At 37.1% G+C, this 27113-nt stretch overlaps 1 protein-coding gene across 3 annotated transcripts in view; it reads right to left on the bottom strand.

The window, feature by feature from the left end:
* The window catches only part of Ube2g1 (ubiquitin conjugating enzyme E2 G1), a 63229-nt gene that overhangs the window by 7882 nt on the left and 28234 nt on the right, over nt 1–27113 (bottom strand). For 2 of the 3 annotated variants that reach the window (XR_007834250.1, XM_051180068.1), the window contains exons 2-5: nt 10614–10716; nt 6429–6526; nt 3699–3877; nt 1970–2093 (exon numbers count right to left, since the gene is read on the bottom strand). Coding sequence is in view for 2 of the 3 variants with exons in the window: in XM_051180068.1 (XP_051036025.1) it covers nt 2007–2093; nt 3699–3877; nt 6429–6526; nt 10614–10716 (467 nt within the window). In the remaining variant the exon portion in view is untranslated. The remainder of the gene's footprint in view (nt 1–1969; nt 2094–3698; nt 3878–6428; nt 6527–10613; nt 10717–27113) is intronic. The other variant, XM_051180070.1, reaches the window with a different exon arrangement.

The raw sequence follows: 27113 nt of genomic DNA on the forward strand, positions 1-27113 counted from the left end.
ACACCTCAATATTTAATTCAAATAAAAATGTGATCAACTCATCTATCTACATAATGTCCTTTTCTATGTCAGATGGGGTCTTTGTCTTTGACTCCCTACTAGATATAAGATACTTGTGACTAGATATTTAGAGAAACTGTACTCCACTGGCCCTATTAAGATATAAAATAACAACTAAAGGAAACCAGAAAACCACTCAATGGTATTAGCAATATAATAGGAAATAGGTCTTTCTTTTGATGTTTTTGAAATAGTGTCACATGTATTCCCCTGCTGATCTTGAATCTACTACATAGCCAAAATGACCTTGAACTTCTGGTCCTCTTGCCTTCCACTTCTCAGTATAAAACACCTGGTTCTGTGTGGGACTTGTCATAAACTAGAACAGAAGTTCTTAACCTGAGGGTTGAGACCCTTTCACAGGGATACCCTATAATCAGAAAATACAAATATTTACATTCAAAATGATACTTATGAAGTAACAATAAAAAGTTTTACCCCAAATGAGAAGCTGTATTAAAAGGTTGAAGCATTAAGAAGGTCAAGGACCACTGAATTAGAGTTACCTGGGAATATGGAACATCAATTAAGGAATTGCCTTCAACAGAATAACCTGTGACCATATCTGTAAGGCATTTCTTGATTAATGAGTAATGAGGGAAGGCTCAGCCTTGATGACATGTGGTCCTGAGTTGTTTAAGAAAGCAGGATGAGTAAATTATGGTATAAGCAAGCCAGACCTGGTATTCCTAATTGCTCCAGTTTTCAGTTCTTGCTTCCAGATTCCTGTCCCGGCTTCCGGCTTCCTTCTATGACAGATTACAACCTATAAACTGAAATAAACCCTTTCTAGCAGCCCTAGTGGTTTTGGTGTTGTTTTTTTAATCAACAGAAGCTAGAGTTATTTGGTAAGAAAAACCTCAACTGAGAAAATGCTTCCACTAGACTGCACGTAGATAGCTCTGTGGGGCATTTTCTTGATTAATGATTGATGTAGGTGAGTGGGGGAGGGAGATGGTGCCACCCCTGGACATGTGGCCTCGAGCTGTATAATAAATAAGAAAGCAAGTTGAGCAAGTCATGAGCAGCTTGCTAGTCACTGAGAAATTTCTCCATGGCCTCTGCTTCAATTCCCGCTTTCAAGTCACTACACCGAATTCCTATTCTGACTACCCTCAGTGAAGCATTGTGACCTTAAGAGTTGAGAATAAATTAAGTTCTTTCCATTCAAAGTTGTTTTTGGTCATGGTGCTTTATCAAAGCAATAGAAACCCTAATTAAGACACCCACCAAGTTAGTATTTTATCACAGTAACAAAAAAGTTAACTAGAACAGGACTGAACCCAGGATTTTATTAATATTAGGCAAGCACTCTAACAAATGGGCTCATCCCTACCTCTAGGATCTTTCTTCCTTTCTTTTAATATCAAAAAAAGAAAAGGTTAGCCTTTATCAAATATACTATTCAGTATAAGAGGATGAAAGATACTTCAGTACCTAAGAGTGAGTAAGAAAAAGGCAGGGTGAAATGGAAGAAACCAAACTAATATCTTCAATACTAGAAATTTTACAACCAATAGGGGCTACTGATTTATTATCAATATGGACTACAAATTTTATTACCAACAGAGTTTTAGCTCAGTGATAGGGTATATCTCCCTTCAAGAAATATAAGGTCCTGGATTTCAATAACTACACAATTTTGAAAAATTATATTTTCTAATCTTTACTACCAGGAGATTATTACCATAAAACTATTTTAAGAGAGAACAGCTAGTTAAAAACACTTGAGTACCCCAAAGACAAAGAAAAAAAGTGGTTATACTATAGCTCTGACATACAGCAAACTACAGTAAAATAGAACTGGAGGAATAAAATGAAGCCAATAAATACAAGTCAAATAGCTTAAATTAGCATAGTATTTGACCAGAAAAGACAGAAATGTTGTATGGTTTTTAAATGAACTTACCCTGAAATAATTGAAGCTACTAGCTATTGAATAAACATCACTCAAAAGCAGTTTCTTGGCTTTTTCTTACACATCGGGCAACTTTCCTTTTAAATTCTCCATTTCTGTCTTCTCTCCACTCTTTCTGTAGATAAAACAAATAAAACTAAATTACATATATAAACCCTACTTTATTTATTTATTTTTTTTTAAAAAAAGACAGGGTTTCTCTGTGTAACCCTGGCTATCCTGGAACTCCATTTACAGACCAGGCTGGCTTTGAAATCACAGAGACCCACCTGCCTCTGCCTCCCAAATGCTGGGATTAAAGAAATGAACCAGGCTTCCTATTTTAGTTTTAAATGTTAATCTTTTATTAATTTTATATCTTAAAATGTAGGATTGTAGTTTAGCATACTTGCCTAATTTGTGCAAAGATCTGGGTGTAAATCAATCCTAAACACTCCAATTTTTTTTCCCCAAAGCATAGTATTTTCACCTAGAAATATAGCTCAGGCACTGAGCATTTGCCTAGCATGTATAGAAATCATTCCGCAATAACATTCCACCCAAAAAAGTTGCTGATGTAGAAGAGCAAGCTTTTGTAAGGGACTAAGCTGGGAACTACAAATAGAAAGCTTTTATGATAATTACAGCTACTGGAAATTTTCACTTAAAAAAAGGGGGCAGGGGAGCCAGCAAAATTGCTCAGTAGTTAAAGGGCTTGATGACCTGAATTGGGGATCAGAGACTCACATGCTAGGAAAGAGAGTCTACTTACTCCACATGTTGTCCTTTGCTCTCCAAAGAGACTGGACAAGTATGTGCCTAATCCCAAACAAGCAAAAATCAAAAAATAGATCTCACACCCACACATACTTAAGTGAAAGACCTTGGAAAAGTGTCACTTTTCAGATTATAATTTACAAATAAAACATTAAAATTAACTGGAAAATTGCCTACTCCTGATATTGGAAACTATCATATCTGAGTAACAGAACTGAGGTACATCACATGCTGAGTACCATAGGGAAAGTAGGAGCAATGATTATTACATCATCTTCCTTGCAAGGCACCAGTGCCAGCATGAGCACCAAAATCAAAAATCAGTTTCACCAAACGTGGATATCAGAAAACGCTCACAAAAATATCTGATCTGAAACAAGCAAACAAAAGCTGGGCAGTGGTGGCACACACCTTCAATCCCAGAAATCAGGAGGCAGAGGGAGGTGGATCTCTTGTGAGTTTGAGGTCAGCCTGGTGGTCTACAGAGAGAGTGCTAGGACAGGCTCCAAAGCTACACAGAGAAACCCTGTCTCGAAAAACAAAAAACAACTATCCCCCCCAAAAACTGATATTTATTTCTCTTTCTTATAATAATATCCATTTTTTAAAAAGCAGAGACAATAGCAATTTTTAATTCTTACTCTTTGGAAGAAATAAGTCCTCAAACCAAAATAAATAATACAGCAAGATATAATTATACCAAATAGAGTAGATTTTAACTATACACACTACAAAAACTAGTGAGGTAATGCATGCCAACTAATTCAAATTAACTATCCCACAGTATTTACATATTTCAAAATAATCAATTATACATAATTTTTATTTGTATGAAAATAAAGACAAAAAGTATAAGTGTATATTCATATACACACACTAAATTTTAAGTTCATTTTCATTTTAAGAAAAAGAATGAAAAGGTAAAGGGCGGAAGCAGCAGTTGTCAGGCAAACAAATACCTTACCGCAGCATCTACATTTGCAGGTGAATCTCCATTAGGGTCGGCCAGCATAGAAATGACGCTAATCATAATGGTTTCCACAGTATGGATAGGCAACCAACGTTCCTCTGGCTTTTCATAACCATATTTATCTTCCCCAGGCTCATGAAGAATAGAAATGCAAACATCACCATTTTTATCAACTGTAAAATTATAGAATAAGAATTGTATAAATTTGGTTATACATAATCTATTACAAATGTGATAGTTACCTATGCAGTACATATATAAAACATTACTTACATGTAGATTTCCCATATGTAATCTACTAACTCTTTTGAGAATGCTACAGATTTTACCAACTGCATAGGAGCTATCTCAAAAACCAAATAGGAATATAAGCTATTTCTCAGCTAAGAATTAAAAATAATCACAATGACACACAATTATTATAATTATCATTCAATCAACTCAAATTGTGTAGGTAAACAACTCCTTCATTTCCCCAACTCTTGAGTATCCAGAAACACCTGTTCTCCCTATTTCAGTTACTTAAGTATCTCACAGAAACAAAAATCACATGATCACACATTTCGTCTGTCATATTTATTTCAATTAGCATAATTTCATCAATGTTCATCCATTAAATGTTGCTGGAATACATTCCAGGTAGAGATCATGTTTCCATGACCAAACTTAGAATCATGCCCAATCTCTCTCTTTCTCTCCCTCCCCCTCCCTCCCTCTCTCCCTCTCTCTCTCTCACACACACACACACCTATCTCCAACAGGGTTTCTCTGTAATAATCCCTGGCTGTAACTGGAACTCACTCTGTAGATCAGGCTGCCTTGAATGCACAGAGATCTGCCTGCCTCTGCCTCCCCAATACTGAGATTCAAGACATGCACCCCTACTGCCAGGTTTAAATTTCACTTTTAAAGAAGTATGTCATTAATGTAGCCATCAGAAATATGCTGTGATGATATCATCACTGCCTTACTCAGGAGTAAAGTTGTTCCATATTGCTACTGTTTAAATTCTAGTGATCTCTGATTTAATTAACTTCTCCAAAAACATGTTGGGTGACAACTATGTTCTCTATGAAATAACTATCATAACTCTTTAGCTAGCTATACACATAATATTTACACTGATTTTGCCGAAGTACTGTTGTCCTCTATACAACGTTTTGTCTATCTGTTTGTTGCTTTTCCCTTTCATCTCAAGGTTCTTTAGAAATGGCTTTATTCCTTCTAAATCCACTGGAAAATCCTTTGACAGCTGGGCATGGAGGTACACACCTTTAATCTTGGCCCTTGGGAGGCAAAGGCAAGAGGATTTCTAAATTTAAGGCATGCCTAGTCTACATTGCTAATTTCAGGCCAGCCAAGGCTACAGTTATAACCTATCTCAAAAACAAACAAGCAAATAAACAGACAATTCCAAACTGGAATACATCTTAGCTACACAAATTATTATTTGCCATATAGTATTTTTTAAATATATTTTATTATTATTGTATACATGTGTGAGCATGTATGCTAGCTATAGCCAAAGGATAACTTAAGAGACATCAACCTCTACATGAGCTCCAAGAACTAAATTCAGGTTACCAACTTTATACAGCAAGAATTTTTACTTACTGAACAATCTTACCAGGTATCCCCATAAAAACTTTAAAACCCATCATACTATTCTACTATTTGCAGCATACAGTCTTAATTGTTTCTATATAATACATGTATTAAGTCATATAACAAATCACATCTTCATCATCTCCAAAAAAAAACCTTGTACAATTAATACTTACCCTTTTTCTCCTCTCTAAAATCTCCAGCAATCTTAAACAACTATGAATAACTGAGTCTTCAGAGTTGCATATTATAGAAATTTCATATAAATGGAATTATTAAAAGATCATTTCCATTTCTTCACTTCTTTGATAAAATTATTTGCTTTCCATGTGTGCATATGCATCTGTGTGTGACTGTGCATGTGAGGATAGATGCCAAAGGCATTGGATCCTCTACATGTGGTTTTCTGAAGACAGCCAATGAATTCTTCAAATCCATCTTTAGTGATAGAAAAACATTATACACTTATCTGCTAAGCAATCTTTCCAGCCCCCACAACACTTCCCTTTTTTGTTACCAAATCATGCTGCATTATATGCATATGCAACATTTTGTTTTTACTTTCAATGACAGGCATTGGTATTATTGCTACTTTTGGAGAATATGAATAAGGATGCTATTTAATAAGATTATGAGATATACCTCTACAATTTTCTTTGCTATGTAACTAGAAGATTATAGGTTTGCATCACCATACCCATTTTATGAAAAGTTGGGTAACAAATGCAAGGTTTTCTGCATGCTAAGTGAGTACTCCACCAATCGAACTGTATTCCCAACCCAGAGACCATTTCCTAAAAAGGTATTTTTTCTGTGGTAGTGGCTCTTGCCTGTAATCCAAGCACTTGGGAGCCCAAGGCAGGAAGACCACCAAAAATTCAAGGCCAGCCTGAGATACATAGTGAGGTCCAAGTTTACCTAGAACTCAAACTTGTCACACTTCATTTCCATAAAAGCAGAAAACTAAGAAGGGGGAAAAAAAAAATCTTTGTATTTATCTCTTTAGGGTACAGTACATGATCATATGCACAAAAACATGAAATCCTAGAAAAAATTCTCATTGAGATTGTTATGAAAACATCTTATTTGCAAATGTGAAAATAAAACTAGAAAACTTACCATTTGGGTGCCAAATCTCTGTAATGAATTTCATTTTAGGAGGCCGGAGGGGGTAATCTTTTGGGAAAGTGAGATGCGCCTTAAAAACACCACCTTCGCTGGAAAAAAAGAAAAGAAAAAGAGTTTATGAATTTAAGTTATTCTTTATAAGTACAGTCAATCAGACAAAAGGATACAAGAACAAAATGAAAGACAAAAATAATTATGGTTCCCTGCAAATACAGTTTAACAAACCATCATAAATAAAGTTTAACAAGCCAGTATTTACGATGGTTTGTCAAACTCTCTGGAGCTTAACAGAAATAAAACAAATTATTGGAAACAGGTATCCAAATCAGGTAACACTGGTGTTATGCTACAAATCTTTTTAGTACATGTACTCAAATGAAATTCAGGGAGCTTAATCTTGTCTGTATGATTCAAGTTGTTGAATTTTCTACATCAGTTTCACATGATCATTTTTCTTTGCTCTGGCCATACTCATCAACCTCTTATCTCAAAGTTTAGGCACATTTTGTGGTTCCCTATCTGGGAGTAGACTGACACTTTTATTTATCTACTTGTTTATTCATTTCATCATATAACAAAAATTCATTTTGTACTTATGTACCTGTTAGGAGGGAAGTAGTAAACATAAACATCTTCCAAGGAGGCTTTATACAATTGATTTTCCAGGGTGGTAACCTCTGAAATATTGATAAATATTCTCTGTCTGTACTGTCCAATATGCTACCCACTAACAAAATGAAATGTGGAATGTATCCTAGTTAGTTCTGTTGGTTTGTTTGTATTTGTTTTTTGTTTTATTTTTTGAGGCAGGGTTTCTCTGTATTGCTTTGGAGACTGTCCTGGAACTTGCTCTGTAGACTAGACTGGCCTCAAACTCACACAGATCCACCTGTCTCTGCCTCTCTAGTACTGGGATTAAAGGTGTGTGCCACCAACACCTGGCCTGGTTAGTTTTTATTATCCACTTGACTCTAGAACCACCCAGGACAAAAAACTTCTATGAAGAATTTCATGGGGCTGGGCATGGTGGTGCTCACCTTTAATCCCAGCACTCGGGAGGCAGAGACAGGTGGATCTCAGTGAGTTCGAGGCCAGCCTGATCTACAAAGCAAGTTCTAGGACAGACTCGAAATCAACACAGAGAAACCCTGTCTCGAAAAACCAAAAAATTCCTCAGTCTGATTGGCCTGTTATAATGCACAAAAAAACATGAAATTTCAGAGCAAACTCACTGGTAAAGATGGCTTAGCAAAAAAAAAAAAAAAAAAAAACTTGAGATTTAGACACAAGCCTGACACCTGAATTCCATCCCCAAAGCCCACTTAAAGTTGGATGAATGGAAAGTAACAACTCTACAGAGTTGTCGTCTGACCTCCATTTCTATGATGTAGAGCACACACCCATATACACATAATAATGGAAGCTCACACTAACAAGTAATTTTTAAAAAAGATGGGAATAGATGTTTGTATACTGACACAAAAATAGGAACATGATATTACATATTAATGTGATTAAATGGAGGTTGTAATACATGGGATTTTTTACTTTGTGCTTTGCACATTTTAGTACAGGTTGAATTTTTAATTATGTATTTCACTGCTTTTTTTCTGAACAAAATAAAATGTTAAGCTTGATAAAGAGACATAGGCCAGCAAGAGTACTGTATATGTAAAGGCACTAGTCAAATAAGCATAGAAACCTGAGTTTCATCGCCAAAACCCAAGTAAAGGTGGAGAGAGAGAGAGAGAACTGATTCAACACAAATTAAGGGCTTTAAAAAGGGGAGAAATCCAACTTGTTTTCAAAGTCATAGGAGGGCACTAGTGGAAAAATAATTAGGAATAATACGTTCTCCTCCAATAATTAGGAAGTTGTTGAAGGCCAGCTTGGGATACATGAGAGCCTGCCTCCAAATAATAAGTCATTAGAAATTACTTAGAAGTGGAGGGGGGAAAAGACAGCAGAAAATCTAACCATGAAAAAGGAGCGATGTAGGGCTGGAGAAATGTCCCAGAGGTTAAGAGCACTTATTGCCCTTGCAAAGGTTCAGTTCTCAGCATCCACATGAGGCAGCTCACAACTGCCTGTTCCTTCAATTTCAGGGGCTCCAATGCTTTCTTCTAGACTGTAGGGACACCTATACCCACATGATAAATATATAACTCATTCAGAGATATGAACACATAGATATTTTTAAAAATCTCTTTTTACGGCTGCCTTTTCTGTATCATAAAGTATAGCATGTGCACACGTGCACACACGGGGTGGGGGTGGGATGTTCACCATGACAAGGCTTCTGATTGTCCTGGAATTTGCTCTACAAACTACACTGGCTTCAAACTCAAAAGAGTTTGCCTGTGTCTGCCTCCCAAGTGCTGGTATAAATGACATGGTCTACCATGCCTGGCTAAGAAAAATCTAAACATCACTAGAAAATTCAGTATTAGATACAAAAGTAATGAAAACTTATGCTAGGTGAAGATGGGTAAAAGGACTAAATAAATAAACTCAGTAACTATCAGTGTTAAAGTAACACTTAAATGTAATACTGTGGGGTGCCCTCTGGTGGCTAAATCAGGGTTGGTGATACCATCACAAAACAGATCACCAGATTTTTATAAAATTTTGCAATAGTATTTTTTTTTTCTGATCTGAGGCCTCACCATTGTATGGTGGTGAACTGATTGCTGAGTTAAGTATTACTCAACTACATGCTAACTTATTTTCAATCCCTCCATCCTCTTCACACTACTGAAACAACTACAAAATCACCTCCTTGCCTAATCAAATTCACTTAAATAAAACTGTAAAACAGATGAATGCAAATATCGCTAATAGCTATGACAAAATATGAACCACCTCTTCCCAAATATAAAACATGAACTACCACATTTCCCCCCCCCACCTCTTTTCCACCTTGTTTTTGAGGCAGTTTCTCTCTCATTTCTGTCACAAAGTCTGCTACTACTCCAAGCTAACTGAGTGATTCTCTTGATTTTACCTCCCATCTACTAAAAGGAGTGCTACATGAAGCTTTTTACATTGCTCCTGGGGATAGTCATCAGACTTCTACAGCAAACATTTTTACCAACCTAATAATCTTCACCAACCCTTCATTGTTTTTTGAATACTTTTTTTTTTTTTTAAACCAACTGAGGTAGGTGGAAAACAATACCTGAGGGGTGGGGACTGATACATTCAAATCACTGCCTTCTTTACACCAATCTGAGATGTACGGCTCCAAAGAACTACAGATCTAGGTCTGTCCTTATTGCTGTTTGGCTATGTAACTTTGACAAAGTCACCTCATTTCTCTCATTGGTTCAACAACTGGCAGTCAGTAAATAAGTTATTTTTTATGTACTAATACTAACTCTTACAAACTAGTGAAAAGTGATCATTATTAATTAGTTCATACTAGGGTCAGCACACCTTCAAAGTTCCATTCAGTCTTCTTAAGATACAGATATAGAATATGTCCTATATAAAAAAAAAAAAAAAAAAAATCTAGGGCTGTAGAGACAGCTCAGTGGTCGAAAGAAATTAAGAGCACTGGCTTTTCTTCCAGAAGCCCTACGTTCAATTCTCAGCATCCACATAACATAGAAAACGATTGATTTCATTAAACAAAAAAGACCAACTCTGTTTTTTTTTAAAAAAAAAAAAACAAAAAAATTCCAGAAATCTGCAGTCTTGTTCTTTAATAATATAAGGCATTAAGAACAGTAAAACTAGCCAGGTAGTGGTGGTACATGCCTTTAATCCCAGCACTCAGGAGGCAGAGGCAAAAGATCTCTGTAAATTCAAGGCCAGCCTAGTCTACAAAACAAGTTCCACAACAGCCACAGATGTTACACAGAGAAACTGCATCTCAAAAAAAAAAAAAAAAAAAAAAAAAAGAAAGAAAGAAAGAAAGAAAGAAAAGGCTTCTTCACAAAAAATTAATTCCAGCAGCAAGAGTACCTAAATTCTGAAACTGTATTTTTAAAAACAGGTTTTAGACAGAGTTTCAAGCATAACAAACAGGTTCAAAACATGATCAAATTTAAGACAAATGATATTAGATAAAACCATTTTTGCTTGAGCCTTAAAATAAAAATCAATTTTCAACATTAAGTTTTAATTTTAATTAAAGGAGTAACTATTTGAAGATGTCAGTTATAATATACTTACTAAAGTGTATCTGGAGGACCAATAATAAGGACTTCCCATCGATAGAGATCATTGTCATCTATTAAACCTGCTGAAAAGCCTTCCACTGGGTTTTTGTTGAGTTCTGCAGAAAAAGAAAATTTCAATCAAAACTTTAAAACTATTTTTCTCCAACAAGTAAATTACAGAACTTGAACATACATATTTTATAAACTATAAAAACTATAAAAATGTTGCCTCGTGACCACAATATTTTCATGACCACAATATTTTCATGGGTACAGCAAACTATTTGGATGGAATTGTACTATCTTCCAATCAAGTAGTCTTAGCAGTCTAGGTAGGTTTTAACAGAGCCTGTGAAGATGGAAATAACTAAGGCCAATTCTCCATAGAAATTTTAGTTCAAAGAAAACCAAGTCAAATCCAGAATATTAAATTTTTCCTATAACCTTTATAATTCCTTTATAAAGGGCCAAAAGCACCTTTGCATTGGAATTGCTACATTATATCAACTCTTCCTTACACTAACAACTATTTGCCAAGATGTCTCTAGGTACACACATTTCTGGATGAAGCTGCTAGGTGGACCATAAGTCTCTGAGCACAAACAGAGAAGAGGCTCCATCTCTTCTGCTTATATGTGCTGACCCCTCTAAAGTTGCCATGGCTTTCAATAGGAAAAGCGATCTAAGAATAGCTAGTGCCTACAGAAACAGCAATGGCATGAGATTTTTCTCTTCTAAACAGTGCTTTGTCATGGAGCATGGATAATGAGGACAGAAAAGAAGAGAGAAGGATCTAGGAAGATAGGGAAACAAAGGCCAATGACGTATCATCAAAGAGAAGATAAGAAAGAGTAAAAAGCCTTAAGAGTTCACTGAGACAGGGCTTACTAGAATAATGATTTATTCGTAATGGGATGCAGGTCACGTGAGTTTTTTAAAATAGTTTTTAAAAAGTGTAACTGGGGGCTGGAGAGATGGCTCAGCAGTTCAAGAGCACACTGCCTGTTCTTCCAGAGGTCCTGAGTTCAATTCCCAGCAACCACATGTGTGGCTCACAACTATCAGTAATGAGATCTGATGCTCTCTTATTGCCTGTAGGCAGACATGCTGACAGAATACTATGTACATAATAAACAAAATCTTTAAAAAATAAAATAAAAAGAAAAGTATAACTTGCCAAGTAGTCGTGGCAAATGCCTAAATCCCAGCATTCAGGAGGCAGATGGATCTTTGTGAGTTCAAGGACAACTAAAGCTACAGAGATTCAAAAAAAAAAAAACAAAACAAAACAAAAAAAAAAAACACCCCCCAAAAGCATAACTGACATTAGATAAACTGTATCTATATAAACTATATAATTTGATGATGTTTAATGTACTACAACTTTTTTGTTTTTCAAGACAGGGTTTCTCTGTATTGCTCTGGAGCCTGTCCTGGCACTAGCTCTGTAGACCAGACTGGACTCAAACTCACAGAGATCTGCCTGCCTATATACTATACCTTTAAAGCCACCCTCACAATCATAATTGTATATATAATACCAGAAAAACTATCAATTATTTTACCTGTCAAGAGAGCTGAAGGGCTGAGTGGTTTAAATTCAGCAGTGAGGACAAAACATGTGAAAGAGCAGTTCAGAAAGGACTTGCCAGAAATTTGAACAGGTACATGATTCTCATATAGAACTTGCTATCTAATAGTGGAAACAGAATACAACACTACTATAAAATGACCTTCCTTCTCCCTCCCACCGCCGTCACAGATCTGAAGGGCAGAAAAAACGCTGCAGTGGTTCTTTATTGTTCTGTGTAAGTTGTTCCCCCAATAAAACACCCATTTATCATTTATCTTGGGTCTAGTGAACTCAATATACCTACGCCTTCATCTGAGGGTGTTTCCAAAACAGTTTAACATAGAATGTGGTTGAGATCATTCTATGAATTATGGTTTCAAGGTTGCATAAAAACAAACAAATGAGAGAGAGAGGGAGAGAGAGAGAGAGAACAAGCAGAGTACTAGGATTCATACTCCCACCATCATACCACTAACAAACTCCAGCTATTACTTTCTCAGGCATGATGAACTACACAATGAACACACTTTAACCATAAACTGAAATAAATACTTAAGCTGTTTTTATTAATTATTTTGTCATAGCAACAAGAAAAGTAATTAATGTACACTCACTCCAACATGCCAACAGAAAAAGTTAAAGTCAAGAATTAAACTGTATTTTAACACAAAGAACTTTTCTTGGACTTTGAACAGAGATTTTACAAATCAAATAAGCAAAGCAAACAGATAAAATCAGTACTATATTTTAAAACACCCAGCTTGTGTTTTTACTTTTGAATAGATTTTTAGTGGTTTCATTAAGGTATAAACCGCACTTCAAGCTTATTGTGTTTATGCACACAAACCTTTCTCTCATTCCCCATTATGCCGCAGGCTACTAGAAAAGAATATATGCACTTTACTGTGGACAGGAATTTGGTGTAGTGAAGGTATAAGGATTATGGGTAATAGTTTTATACATGAATTACATCGTTTCCAACTTTTTCAGCTACACTGTCTGGTTAGTGGTCCACTGGAATTCACTGTGCTCTCCAATGCTAGGGCTACAGTCTCTCACACACACACACACACACACACGTGTTACTGCACCGAGCTTTTATATGGGTGTGGGGCTCCAAACTCAGGTCTCAAGCTTTTACCTTGTGCACTTCACCAAGCCAATCCCAATTACCTCACTGTTGCATTTCTCAGCAAAGGTCTAGTTTTTATAAGTAAGTAAATTCATATATTAGCATATAGGTACAAATTATCCTTGAAAATTTAGCACTGCTTTTCACTTTTGTCAATATACCCTAAATTCTGAAACTTATTCACAAACTTTCTATACAATTTTTACCAGCATGCTATTGTGCCCATTGCTTATTTCATATAAATAATGTAAAAGCAGTTAGGACATTTGGGAAAGTCTGAGTTTCACTACACAACAGGAAATTTGGGCCAGAATTTAAGATGCTGTGTGTATTGTGTGGTATTCTGTAAGTCAGGTCTGAGTTTGTATTCCAAGTCTCTTTAGTTTTATTTTTCTTATCCATAAAGTAGGATGAAACCCATAGTGTGGTGTGGGTGGTGGTGGTGGTGGTGGTGGTGGTGGTGGTGGTGGTGGTGGTGGTGGTGGTGGTGTGTGTGTGTGTGTGTGGGTGTGTGTGTGTGTGTGTCTGTGTGTGTGTCTGTGTCTGTGTGAGTGTGCGTGTGCACACACAAGTGCTTGAGTCTGGGAGCCAAAGGCCAATAACTGGTGATTTCAATTGTTCATCATTTTATCTTTTTGAGACAGAGTCTCTCACTGAAACATGTAGCCCACTGACTTAGCTAAGCTGGCTAGCCAATGAGTACCACAGCTCCATCTGGTTCCACCCCTGCAGCATAGGCTTAAAGACATGTATCCAGATTTTAAGTGTCTTCAGGGAATCCAAACTAGGATTCTCTCATACTCATAAAGATTTCCTTCCTGTCACAGCCATTTCCTCATCACAGAAAGACAACACTGTAGTGCAAAATACTGATCCATCTTAGGGTATAGTAAATGTTAGTCATTTAATGTCTTCCTATAGTCTAAGAAATACAATGTTCTTTATTTATAATCTCAAGAACAAGCGTATAAGCTCCCCTACCCTCTTTGAGAAAAATACTAACCAGCTCCAAACATCATCCAAACTATTTCTTCTTTTTAAATTCATCCTTTTTTTTTTTTTTAATAAAAAGCATGCATAGGTGTTTTGCCTGCATATATGTCTGCGTGAGAGTGTTGGAGCCACTGGAACTGGAGTTACAGGCAGTTGTGAGCTGCCATGTAGGTGCTGGGATCTGGAAGAGAAGGCAGTGCTCTTAAAATGCTGAGCCATCTCTCCAGCCCCAAAACTATTGTTTCTCATGAGAATTGCTACAATCCTCCTCCCCACATTCCCTGAGTCACATCCCATGAAGAAAATGGTCCATTAAAGGCCAAAATTCACAGCTGAAAGATCTAGGGTAAAGTTTCCATAAGAAAATAAAGTCCCTGCCAGGCAGTGGTAGCATACACCTTAATTCCAGCACTCAGGAGGAGGCAGAGGCAGATGGACTTCTAGGAGTTCAAGGCCAGCCTGGTCTACAGAGAGTTGCAGAAAAGGCTCCAAAGCTAGAGAAAATTCTGCCCTAATAAAACAACAAACAACAATATAATCTTGATAGTCAAAGATACAACTTACCCAACTTCATTTAATGACTTTAACTTATATGCTAATTATTATAAAATGAAATTATACTCTTGTTTATTTTTAAAGATTCATCTTGGAAGCTAGAGAGATGGCTCAGTGCTTAAGAGCACTGGCTGTTCTTCCAAATAACCTGGGTTGGACTCCTAGCACCCACAAGTGTCTGTAATTCCAGTCTTGGCAAGCTGGTTGATGCCCTCATTTCATCTCCAGGGGCACATATGTGGTACACAGGTATATACGTAAGCAAAACATTTATACACATAAATGCGGGTGATTTTTTTCTGATTTTTCTACATTTTAATTATTTTGGTAGTTGGTTCTCTTCTTCCTCCAGGCAGGTCCTAGAATTAGAACTTTTAAGTTCTCAAGCAGTAAGTGCCTTTTTTTTTTTTTTTTTTAAATTGTCTGAGGCATCTCACTAGCCCTCGCCCCTCCTGTATACAACAGAGAGGAAGAACACAATGAGTTTTGAGGATATAGTTCTCTCTTCACACCATGTAGCTTCTGGGGAATTACATTCAGGACCTCAGGCTTGTTAGCAAGTGCCTTTACCTGATAAGCAATCTCCCTGGCCCAATTAGTTCAATTCTAACTCAATTGATTCCAAGACTTAATTTTTTTTTCCTTTATTTTCATAAATGTTTTTCCCCAAGTATGTATGTGAATCATGTGAGGACGGAAAAATACAACAGATCTCCTAGAAGCAGAGTTACAGATAACTGTGAGCCACTATGTGGGTGCTGTGAAGTGGAGCCTCGGTTCTCTCCCAAGAGCAGAAATGTTCTTAATCACTGAATCATTTCTCTAGCTCCCATTTTAAATATGTTTGTTTTCAGAGAGGGAGTACATGCACATAAATGGAGTTTAAAGAACAACTTGTAGAAGTCAGTTCTCTCCTTGTACCATGTGGGTCAAGTCAGGACTTGACCGTCAACCTTGGTGATGAACATCTCTATTGGTTGTACTAACTATATCACCCACCCATTCTCCAGATTTTTGTTTATATATCTCCATCCATCCATCCATCCACCCATCCATTCATCACACATAGACCAAACTACCTATGTTGCCCAGGCTGGCCTGCAACTCAGATTTCAGGCCTCAAATAGCCAAGACATAATAGTGCACCATCACACCCAGCTAAATAAAAAGCCTCTGAGATTTTATTCACAACTACTTGTCTCTCTTTTTTAATATTTATTTTATGTGTATGAGTATCTTGCCTGAAAGTATATATATGCAGCTTGTGCGCGCCTGGTGCTAACAAGAGGTCAGAAAAGGGTATCAGATCCCCTGAAACTGGAGTTAAGGATGATTGTGAGTCACCATGTGTGTGCTGGAAACCAAGCAACCTCTGGTCCTATGAAAGAACAAGAAGTGCCCTTAACTGATGAGCCATCTCTCCAGCTATCATTTGTATGTTCTTCAATCCATCAATACAGAACTAGTACTAATGATGTATCTCCTGAATGTTCCTGGCTAGAATCACATTGATTAATTCTATTATGATTGTATCAAAAACATTGATAGAAATACTGGCATTGGTCCAGAGCAATTCTGCCATCTATCATATTTTGACTTTTCAAAGGGAACAGGAAATTTACAATTTTTATAACAGAATAATTAAAACTTAAGTACCAGAATAATCAGATATCAATCACATATGCTAAACAAAAACAGTATCTGTGAGTTATAGAATTTTCCACTAGGAAGGAATGAATCCAAACCTTAGTATGCCAGTATTTCTTCTAGTGAGACTTGGAATGCTCAGTGGTAGAACGAGAACTTGTCTAGGATTCATGAAGCCTTAAATTGAATCACTGTACACATTAATTGACTCACTAATTAATTACTAAGATATTGTTTTTATTTAAAAATTCAATTGATAAGCACCAAAAATAATTTGGCTCAGCTTTTTGTTGAGATGACATGAAAAACCATGTAAGACAGAATAACAGTTGCCTACACAGAAATATAACAACTTGAATAATAAGGTAAAAATACTTATATGACTAAGTAGTAATATATTTTCATGCAATTGTAGAATATTCATAGGAATACAAAGACAATCAATACATAAAGCAAATACTGAACAAAGAATACAAATATATGCAATTTAAAGCACTATTGTTAAGGGAGTCAGAGCAATGGCTCCGTGCTGTGAAATAATCCTGCACATTGTGAAAACGTGTTGCTCTTGTTGTTAATAAATTGACTGGCCAGTAGCTAGGTAGGATTTTCAGGGCACAGAGAATGCTGGGAAGAAGGGCTGAATCTGATAGTCTTGAGCCAGGCATGGGAAGTTCATTGATGACCTAAACGAGCCTTGGGGCAGCACATATATTAACAGAAATGGGTTAATTTAAGTTGTAAGAGCTGGATGGATACAAGCCTAAGCTACTGGCTGAGCATTCACAATTAATAATGAGTCTCTGTGTGGTTATTTGGGAGCAACTACAGGGACACACACAGATAAACTCACCTACAATTTAGCAGGCAAAACACTCATACATCAATGTAAGATAATTATTTTCTTAAAAAGAAAGCCAGGCAGTGGTGATGCACACCTTTATTCCCAACACTGTTTCTATGCAAGAGAAAAAATGAAAATGATCTGTACAGGGCATAATTTCCTGAAACTAAAGTGATATTTTGTCCCACAGATTTATAGCACAATCAAAAGGGACACTGCTGAGCACTGTGCATAAAGCAATAGTTATCCAGTATCTTCAGTTATAGAGGAGATAAAATAAAAGACAAAGAAGTTTAAAAACAACACCTGGAGACTAAGAGAATGATTCAGCCAATAAAGCACTTGAATTGTAAGCACTTGACCAGAACCTGAGTTTGATCCCTAGAACCCACATAAAATTGCCAGGGTTACAAACTTGTAATGCCAGCTTGAAGAAGCCAAAACCAGAGGAATCTTGTAGCTCACTGATTATTTATCTCAAAGGAAATAAAAAGTATCCTAAGGATAACATATGAGGTTGTCCTCTGCTTTCACATGCTCACGCATACACGTATACACACACACACACACTCCCCCCCACCCCGAAACAAGGTCTCGTCATATAGCCCTGACTGGCTTTGAACTCAAGAGATCCACCAGTCTCTGCCTCCCAAATGCTGAGATTAAGAGATTAAGGGGTCAGACCATCATTCTCAGCCTTATTTAAAATATTTTTAAATTGGTAAGTAAGAGAGAGTGGACAGATGGCACAGTGGTTCTTACTGCTCTTGCATGGTACCCAGCATCCACATGGAAACTCACAACCATCTGTAACTCCAATACCAGTGGACCCAATGCCCTTTTCTACCTTCCTTAGACACTAGGCCCACACATGATACACATACATATGTGCAAACACTCAAAGTAACAACAAATAACTCTTAATATGTAATTAACTTTTAGAAATTTATAGGTGGGCATTGTGGCACAGAACTGTAATCCCAGCAACTAGAGAGGCCTGAAGGAGGAGAATACCAAAAAAGTCCTATTTGAACTACAGAATTAATTCAAAGCCAGCCTGAGCAATTTATTGAGACCTTGCCTAAAAATAAAAGGGAGAAGTAAATAAGGAAAGAGAAAAGGATAAGAAGGGGATATCTCCAGCAAACTTGCCTAGTATGTTTAAAGACTTAGGTTCAATCCCTGATACCAAAAAATACATTTAAAATAGTAAATAAAAAAAAACCCTACAAGAATATTTAAATTAAAGGTCCTGATAAAATAGTTTATAGTTAGCAATACTGCAATAGATTTTTCCAGCTAACTACAGAAAACAATTATTAACATGGAAATATTAAAAAGATGAATTTGAGGTGGTGGGGTGGCTCAGTGGGATCCCACCAAGCCTGATGATCCGAGTTCAATCCCTAAAATCATGGCAGAAAGTACCAACTTCCACAAATTGTCCTCTAACCTCTACACAAGTGCATACAGTGTACCCACTGAAAACACTGTGGTGGTTTAAAATGTCACCCGCAGACTCAAGTATTTGAACACTTAGTCACCAATTGATGTGGGCTTTTATAAAAAAAAAAAAAAAACTTTGTGAGACATAACCTTGTTGGAAGAAGCACATCACTAAGGGGTGAATTTTTGGTATTATACAACCTGGCCTCACATTTGCTATTATTCTCTGTTTCCTGCTTTTGAATAAAGCTATGATGTCTTGGCTTCCTGCTTTGGCTTTTGTGCTGCCATGCTCCACACTCCCACAATCTTGACATTACAGATGCTTTCTGGAACCATAGTCAAAATAAATTCTTCCTTCTCTTAGTTGCTTCTGACCAAGATATTTTATCACAACAACAGAAAACTAATACACAAATATAACAAAAATATTAAAATTTACAATCTCATCAAACATGGACCTTTAAAGTCTGGGTGTTAATGTACACCTACACTCTTGATACCTACTGGGAGGCAGAGGCAGGTGGATCCTCCCTTTGAGTTTTGTTTTATTGTTTTTAAACAGGGTCTCTCTATATAGTCCTAGCAGTCCTGGAACTCACTATGTAGACCAAGCTGGCTACCTCTGTCTCCCAAGCCCTGGGATTAAAGATGTGTACCACTATCCCAAAAATCAAATTTAAAACATAATTTTAGTTCAGTGATGGTACCATATGACATTAATCCCAGAGGAGGAAGAGGCAGGCAGATCTCAGTGAGTTCAAGGCCAGCCTGGTCTACAAAGTGAGTTCCAGGAGAGCCAGAACTGTTACACAGAAAAACCCTATCTTAAAAAAAAAAAAAACAAAACAAAAAACAAAAAAAACACCACCAACAACAAAAAAAGATAATAATTTTTTCTTTAGTTCTTGTCTCTAATTTATGATAACTTATTTGAATTTACCTATTCATATTTTGGTTAGACATCAGGATATGAAAGAAAAGTCTTTGCTCTCAAGCACCTTTCATTTTAGTGACAGAATAAAATTTATAAAAAGTTCTGATTTCTTTTTTTCTAATGGAAGTACAAAGAAAAGGATATGGGACTAAGGGAGTTAATCTGCAAAATCTTTTATTGAGAAAACATGTGGAAATAAACATATTCCAAAAATCTGTATAGGCCACCATAAACTAATTTAGAGTAAAAAAAAGAAAAACTAGTCCAACAACTCAAAAAAAAAAAAAAAAAAAAAAAAAAAAAAAATCACCTTACCCAATTTTTCAGAGCAGGGTTTGACAGGGTCTCACTTGTAGCCCTCTTCACCTGGAACTCACTGAAGACTAGGCTGGTCTCAAAACTCAAGAGATCTACCAGCCTTTGCCTCCCAAGTGCTGGTAATAAAGGTATGTCTACCAAGCTAAGAAATTTTTTTCTTTCTTTCTTTCTTTCTTTCTTTCTTTCTTTCTTTCTTTCTTTTTTTTGGGGGGGGAGCTAGTTAGAGTCTCCTGTAGCTCAAGTCACTGTGTAGCATAGTATGACCTTGAGCTTCTGATCCTCCTGTGGGGTTAGCACCTAAACTTGGGTAAAACAGTACTGGGGATCAAATTACACAAGGTAAGCATTCTAAATAAACTATAGTACCAGCTCCTTACTTTCATTAAATAATTTTCTGTATTCAATAGTCTTTCTAGATGGCGACAGTTGTCATACTTGCTGAACATACCTGATGCCACCAAACCATATACTTCAAAACAGTAGAATGTATACTATGAATGCTTTACTCAAACTTTTAAAAAAGAAAAGGCCTTTTTGAACCTGTTTTTTCATGGGGTATAATCAAATTTCTTTGACAGGCCAAACTCTTTCTCCAATTTTTATATTCTTAACATCTCAATCCTGTTTATCCTTTACTGATCTGGACTACTGACATTCTTGAGTTGTATTAACAGCTTCCTCCTACATTAAAATCTTCAAATTGGAAGAAAACTCTTTTTAAGACATGGGATGTCTTAACAATGTTTATAGGGAACTGAAACATTACATCTAGCAGGGAAACTCCGTAATCTCTGGGAGTTCAGGAAGTCCCTGAAACTGACTAGATTCCCTAGGCCCCTCCTTCCCAGAGAGTGTATCAACAGTAAAGACTGCTTTGAGTTACTCTCACACCTGCTGAGTAACCTAAAAGAGGCAGAAACCAGCTGAACTTTCCAGAACAAACTAAAAGGACACTTTCCAACCTGTTGAGCTGCTAGCAGGTTGTACAATGAGCTCCAGGTTTACAGTTTTCATGAACTGTCACTAATGCTGGATGGGCTTTGGTGATAAAGTATTTTCTGAGTCACATATGCTCCTGTAAATAAGCCCTCACCCACATTCCTGTAAGTGACTTCAAGTTGGACTTTGTTGGTATCTGTACTTGGACCTATCATTAGTCTCCTCCCTATCTGGGTTAAGTAGACAGGTGTTAATGCATCCCAGTAATAAGTGTCATGTAACACCTGAATGTGTTCTGGGAATTTCACCCAGCCACTACTTACTTCATTTACTCCTCATCCTGAGTTTTCTCACTTAATACTACTTCTGAATGTTAAAAGGCTCAGGTAAAGGTGTTTTTACTGCCAAGCCTGAATATTTGATATTTGAGTTCCATCCCTGGAATCCATATAGCAGAAAAAGAGACCTTATTCCTGCAAGCTGTCCTTTGGACTCTTCATATGTACACATATACACAAACAATAAATTAGAACGTGGGGCTAGAGAGATACCTTGGTGGTTAAGTGCAATTGGCTCTGAACTCACAGCTTGCATTGAACTCACAGATATGCCTGTTTCTGTCTCTACCTCTCTGCTAGGATTAAAGGTATATATGCCACCTCAACTGGCCATAAACTACATACACAAAAATAATTTTTAAAAGCTAGGTGTGGTGGTTCATGCTTGTAATCCCAGCACTGAGGAAGCTAAAACAGAAAGGTCTCCAATGCAAAACTGAGCTATACCGTTAAGTTTCAAGCCAGCCTGAGCAAAAACGTTTTTATTTATGTGAATATATGTATGCAAGTTCTTCCTGTGGCTTCTGAGGAGCTTCTTCCTATGAGAAATGTCCATTTTAGTCTCACTGTTAAAGACATAGAAAGCAGGAATAACTTCAAATTGATCCAAAGCATTCAATTCCCCTAACTTGCAAACCATTCTTTATTTATAGAGTAAGGAGCTCAAGGTCTCCATTAGGATAATGATGGCTACTCTGGCTGCCATGATGAGACCCAGGGCATGACAATATGCTAACCAAACAGGGGAAAAAAAAAAAAAAGTTTCACTAATTTTTTAAGTAAATGTACAAGCTGAAATTATAGGATACTCTTCTAACATACTGGAGTATCTAGAAAAGCACTTCAATGCCTTTTGTGAATTTTTAAAGCCTTCCCTGAGAGTCAATTAACATAAAAATAAATGTCCAATGAATTAACAAATTTTAACTAAAGTCTTGGCCAGAATTCCCTGTCCTGTTTCCTAGCCATAAGAGGTATAAGTGAGAAAACAAAAGCAAAGGAAGCTGTGCTGCTTCTATATCAATATTATTGTAATTGATGGAGGATGGTCCAGTCTATTGTAGGTGGGACCACCCCTTTGCTGGTATTCCTGAGTTCTATAGGACAGCAGGCTGAGCAAGCCACTAAGCAACATCTTCCATGACCTCTACATCAGCTCCTGACTCAAGGTTTCTGCTCTGTTTGAGTTCCTGTCCTGATTTCCTTTGATGATGAACAGCAATATGAAAAGTGTAAGCCAAATATATAAACTCTTTTCTTCCATGGTGTTCCATCACAGCAATAACAACCCTAACTAAGACAAGTCGGATAATGGAGTATGTTGTAATAGACCTGACCATGGTTCTAGGAGGATTGTTGAAGGCCTTTGGAACTTTAGGCTAGAAAAATCATTGGTGGGCTGTTGTGTAGGAGCTTGGGAGATAATCTTGAGAACAATGCAGACAATGGAAGCCAGGCTTGTGAAGTTTGAGTTAAGTTTAAAGACTCTATGAGGCCATTTTCTATTTTGAATTAAGAGTCTGTCATTCTGGTTAGCTGAGGCTAAAAGTCAGCTGTGATTTGTAACAATGGACCAGAGCCACTGAAGTAAAACCTCTGTGTTACTGTAACAATTGATGCTGATTAGCTGGGGCTAAAAAATTAGTGTTGCTTATATACAGATCAGCATCATTGAGATGAAATCTGGGGAAGTGTATACTCTAAGAGTCAGCACACAGAAACCGTGTTCTACAAGTATTAAGATTGTACCTTGTGCTGGGAGCTGAACTTGGTAACGTTTAGAGTTACCCAGGTGGTGCTGGTTTTGAAGGCAAAGGGTTATGGAGACCAGCTGAGGCTTAGCACTCTAAGAGGCCAGGAGGGGCCACTGGTAAAGGTGGAGTCTCAGTAACAATTGAAGGCTCAGTATTAAAAAGGGTCATGTAGAGAAGCTGAGAATTGGCATTATTAAGAGAGCCCAAGATAGGCTAGTGGTCAAAGTACAGCAAGAGACCCTAGCATTTTGGAGATGCCAGCATTGTGGAATAACTACGAAGAAGAGCACCAGTGATAGAGTGGAGCCAGCTAGAGCCTAAAAGACAAACTCTGTGTGCTGCAGAGGGTGGAGCTGAAGAAGTGACCCAAGCCCCTTGGAGAAGCTCAGAAGATCATGGCTCCCAGATATTGGACAGTGAGTTGTTTACACTGTTGAAGTTTGGTTTTGCTTTGTTCAGATTGTAATGGTGCCCTGGTTCTTTCCTCTTGAAGAAAGAGCTTTATTTTTTGATTTACAGGAGCCCACAGGTGAGAGACTGCTGTGGAATAATCCTTCTGTACCTTGTGAATATGTATTACTCTCATTGGTTAATGAAGAACTGACTGGCCAGTAGCCAGGCAGGAAGTATAGCCGGGAAAACCAAACTAAGGATGCTGGGGTGAAGAAAGGCAGACTCAGAAGTCACCAGAAAACACAGGGATAATCAAGACGAGCATCCCATACTGAGAAAAGCTACCAAGAGTTAGCTAGTAACAAGCCTGAGCTGTTGGCGAAGCATTTATAATTAATATAAGCCTTAGAATGTTTACTTGGAAGCTGCTGGTGAGACAAAAACTTCTGCCTACAAGAGACTAACTTTTTTTGAAAAACAGATTTTGAAGTTTTTACAGAGAAGTGCTTAAATTTGTAAGACTATGAGACCTTTTAAGTTTGTATAATGATTTAAATTGTGATATATATATATATATATTATTTATTTATTATGTATACAGGGTTCTGCCTGCCTGTATGCCTGCAGGCCAGAAGAGGGCACCAGATCTCACTATAGATGGTTGTGAGTCACCATGTGGTTGCTGGGAACTCAGAACCTCTAGACAGCCAGTATTCTTAACTGCTGAGCCATCACTCCAACCCATGGTGTCTTTATTAATGTGTAATCTTGGCAATAAACAAGACAGGAAAGATTGTGGCAAACAGTGATGCCTTTGTGTGTCAAGTTTGTGAGAGGTCGCTGTCCTGGCTAGTTTTGTGTCAACTTGACACAAGTTAGGTTCATCTAAGAGGAGGGAGCCTCAATTGAGAAAATTAGTTCATATGATCAGAATTACTGATTATTGATGGAAAGGTAACCCATTGTGGGTGGTGCTACCCATGGGGGTCCTGAGTTCTGTAAGAAAACAAGCTGAGTAAGCCAGTAAGCAGCACCCTTCAGTGGCTTCTGCCTCCAGGTTCCTGCCCTGCTTGAGTTTCTGTTCTGACTCCCTTTGACGATGAACAGTAATATGGAAGTATAAGCCAAATAAAACTTTTCCTCCCCAAATTGCTTTCATCATGGTGTTTCATCACAGAAATAGGAGCCCTAAGACACTGTGTTCAGATAGTGGGACAGAAATCTTCTCTTTCTGTTACTGTGCAATTTCTCAAAGAAAGGTACTTTAATTATCCTTGAAAATAGGAACTGCTTAAAAAATAACATTCATGGTCTCTTGTAACCCATTCATAACCCAGCTTCTCTCTGTTCAAGATACTGTGCTGTCTAACCTACCTTTTATGCTATTTCATTTTATTTATTTGGAAACAAGGTTTCTCTATATAGGCTTGTCTGGCCTGGAACTATGTAGATCAGGCTGAGCTAGACCTCACAGAGATTACTCCAGCCTTTGCCTCTGGTACTGGGATTAAACACTATCTACCACATTGTGCTCCCTTGCTTCCTTCAGGTTTTTTGTTTTGTTGTTTTTTTTAAACATAAGGGTTCTGTTTCTATTGTTTGGAATTTTGAAATAATATCACTACATAGCTGAGGCCTGGCCTTGAATGCATGATCCTCCTGCCTCATCCTTCAAAAAGCTAGTATTATAGAAGTATTAAGATTACAGGTGTGCATTACCACACCTGGCTTTGGGTACATAGGGGGAGGGGCTGCTTTAAAACAGCCTAAAATGAACCATGCCTTTAATCCCTGCACTTAGGAGGCAGGAGCAGGAAGATCTCACTGCTTTACATAGGAAGGACATTCAGGACTACATAATAGAAACTGTCTCAAAAAAAAAAAAGGGGGGGGGAGTATGGGAGAGGATGGGGGGGGGAGAAACCGCCTAAATGCTGGCACAATAAAATCAAGGTAATCTCTTCCCCAAAGTAATTAAATTACCCAGTAAAGTCCTAGTGGAACTATGCCAAATAGTGACTCATACAGTCTTCAGTAGAAGAATTAGGCCAGTAAGATTACTATCTACAAAACTTTATCAATTATAAAATATTCTTTGGCAGTATCTCGTGATTAAGCACATTCTATTGCATAGGACAAGTTTATATTTGTGGAGAGCAAAAATTCAAAACCTAAAGCATTACAACATATTTTTAACAAAAGTCAAATTCCAACTGGTTCTAAAGTAATTGCTGCCAAGTCTTTTCCATAAACTTGAAAGTTCCCTCTCCAAATTCAAAACCTAAAGCATTACAAAATATTTTTAACAAAAGTCATATTCCAACTGGTTCTAAAGTAATTGCTGCCAAGTCTTTTCCATACATAAACTTGAAGGTTCCCTCTCCAAAGTAATGTTACCTTCAAAGTGTGTTAAAAAAAAAAAAAAAAAAAAAAAAAAAAAAAAGACAATCTAACTGGTTTGTTGACTGAAAATATAAAATTTTCAGGTATAAATAGCCATAAAAAATGAAAAGGTAGAGGCTGGAGAGTTCACTAGTAAAGTACTTGTTTAACCCACGTTATATCTCCAAGTTAAAAGAAGGAAAGACCTGAACAAGGTGGTAAAATCTTTACTCCCAGCCCTCAAGAGACAGAGACAGGTGGAGTTTTTGAGATAGAGGTCAGCCTGGTCTCCATGGGGGAATTCCAAGCCAACCAAGACTATACACTTTGTCTCAAAAATTGGGGAGGGGGGGGGGAAGAGAGTATATAACAAAGGAGAGATTAACTGTTTTTATAAATTCTTGAGGAACATCCACTCAAAACTGTCAAGTATTTCTCTTCCTTGTGACTTGTTAAAACAAAAGTCTTTAACCTGGCAAGATTAAATATTTGTAAACATTTCTGATGGCCATAAGAACACAGTAAAGATTATATTTTCACACACAAAATTGGCAGGAGTATAGGTTGGTAAAAATGCTGATTGTTAGCAAAACCTTTCTAGAAAACAATCAAAACTTCTGTTTGTTTTTGTTTTTTGAGACAGAGTTTCTCTGTGTAGCTCTAGAGCCTGTTCTGGATCTCACTCTGTAGACCAGACTGGCCTCGAACCATCAAAGATCTGCCTATCTCTGCCTCCCCAGTACTGGGTTTAAAGATGTGTGTATTACTGCCCAGTGTAATCAAAACTTTTAAAGCCTATTTTATTGACTTAGCTATAGTTATTCCTGTAAGTTTATGACCAAAAGAAATAACCAAAGATTATATGAAAATATTTATTCACTGGACTACTTCAAATACAGCTAATTCAAAAACTTCTAATTACAACTTTAAAAAAAAAATCAAAATGAAAGGCATACCATAGTACCAGGATATGAAAGAATGTTATATACATATTTAGTATAATCTGAGAAGAGTAGATGATGATGAAAAATTTTAGTTGTTTGAAGGACAAAATACTGTACTGTAAATATATCTACATCTTTAAAAAACATGCAGTGGGGGCTGCAGAGATGGCTCCGTTGCTAAGATCACTTGTTGCTGTTACAGAAAACCTGGGTTCAGTTTCCCAGCACTGACATGGTGGCTAATAATCACCTATAACTCCAGTTCTAGATCATCTGACACCCTCTCCTGCCCTCCATGAGTACCAGGTACACAGGAAG

The sequence above is a fragment of the Phodopus roborovskii genome, unplaced genomic scaffold (assembly GCF_943737965.1).
Source record: "Phodopus roborovskii unplaced genomic scaffold, PHOROB, whole genome shotgun sequence".
Taxonomy (NCBI): domain Eukaryota; kingdom Metazoa; phylum Chordata; class Mammalia; order Rodentia; family Cricetidae; genus Phodopus; species Phodopus roborovskii.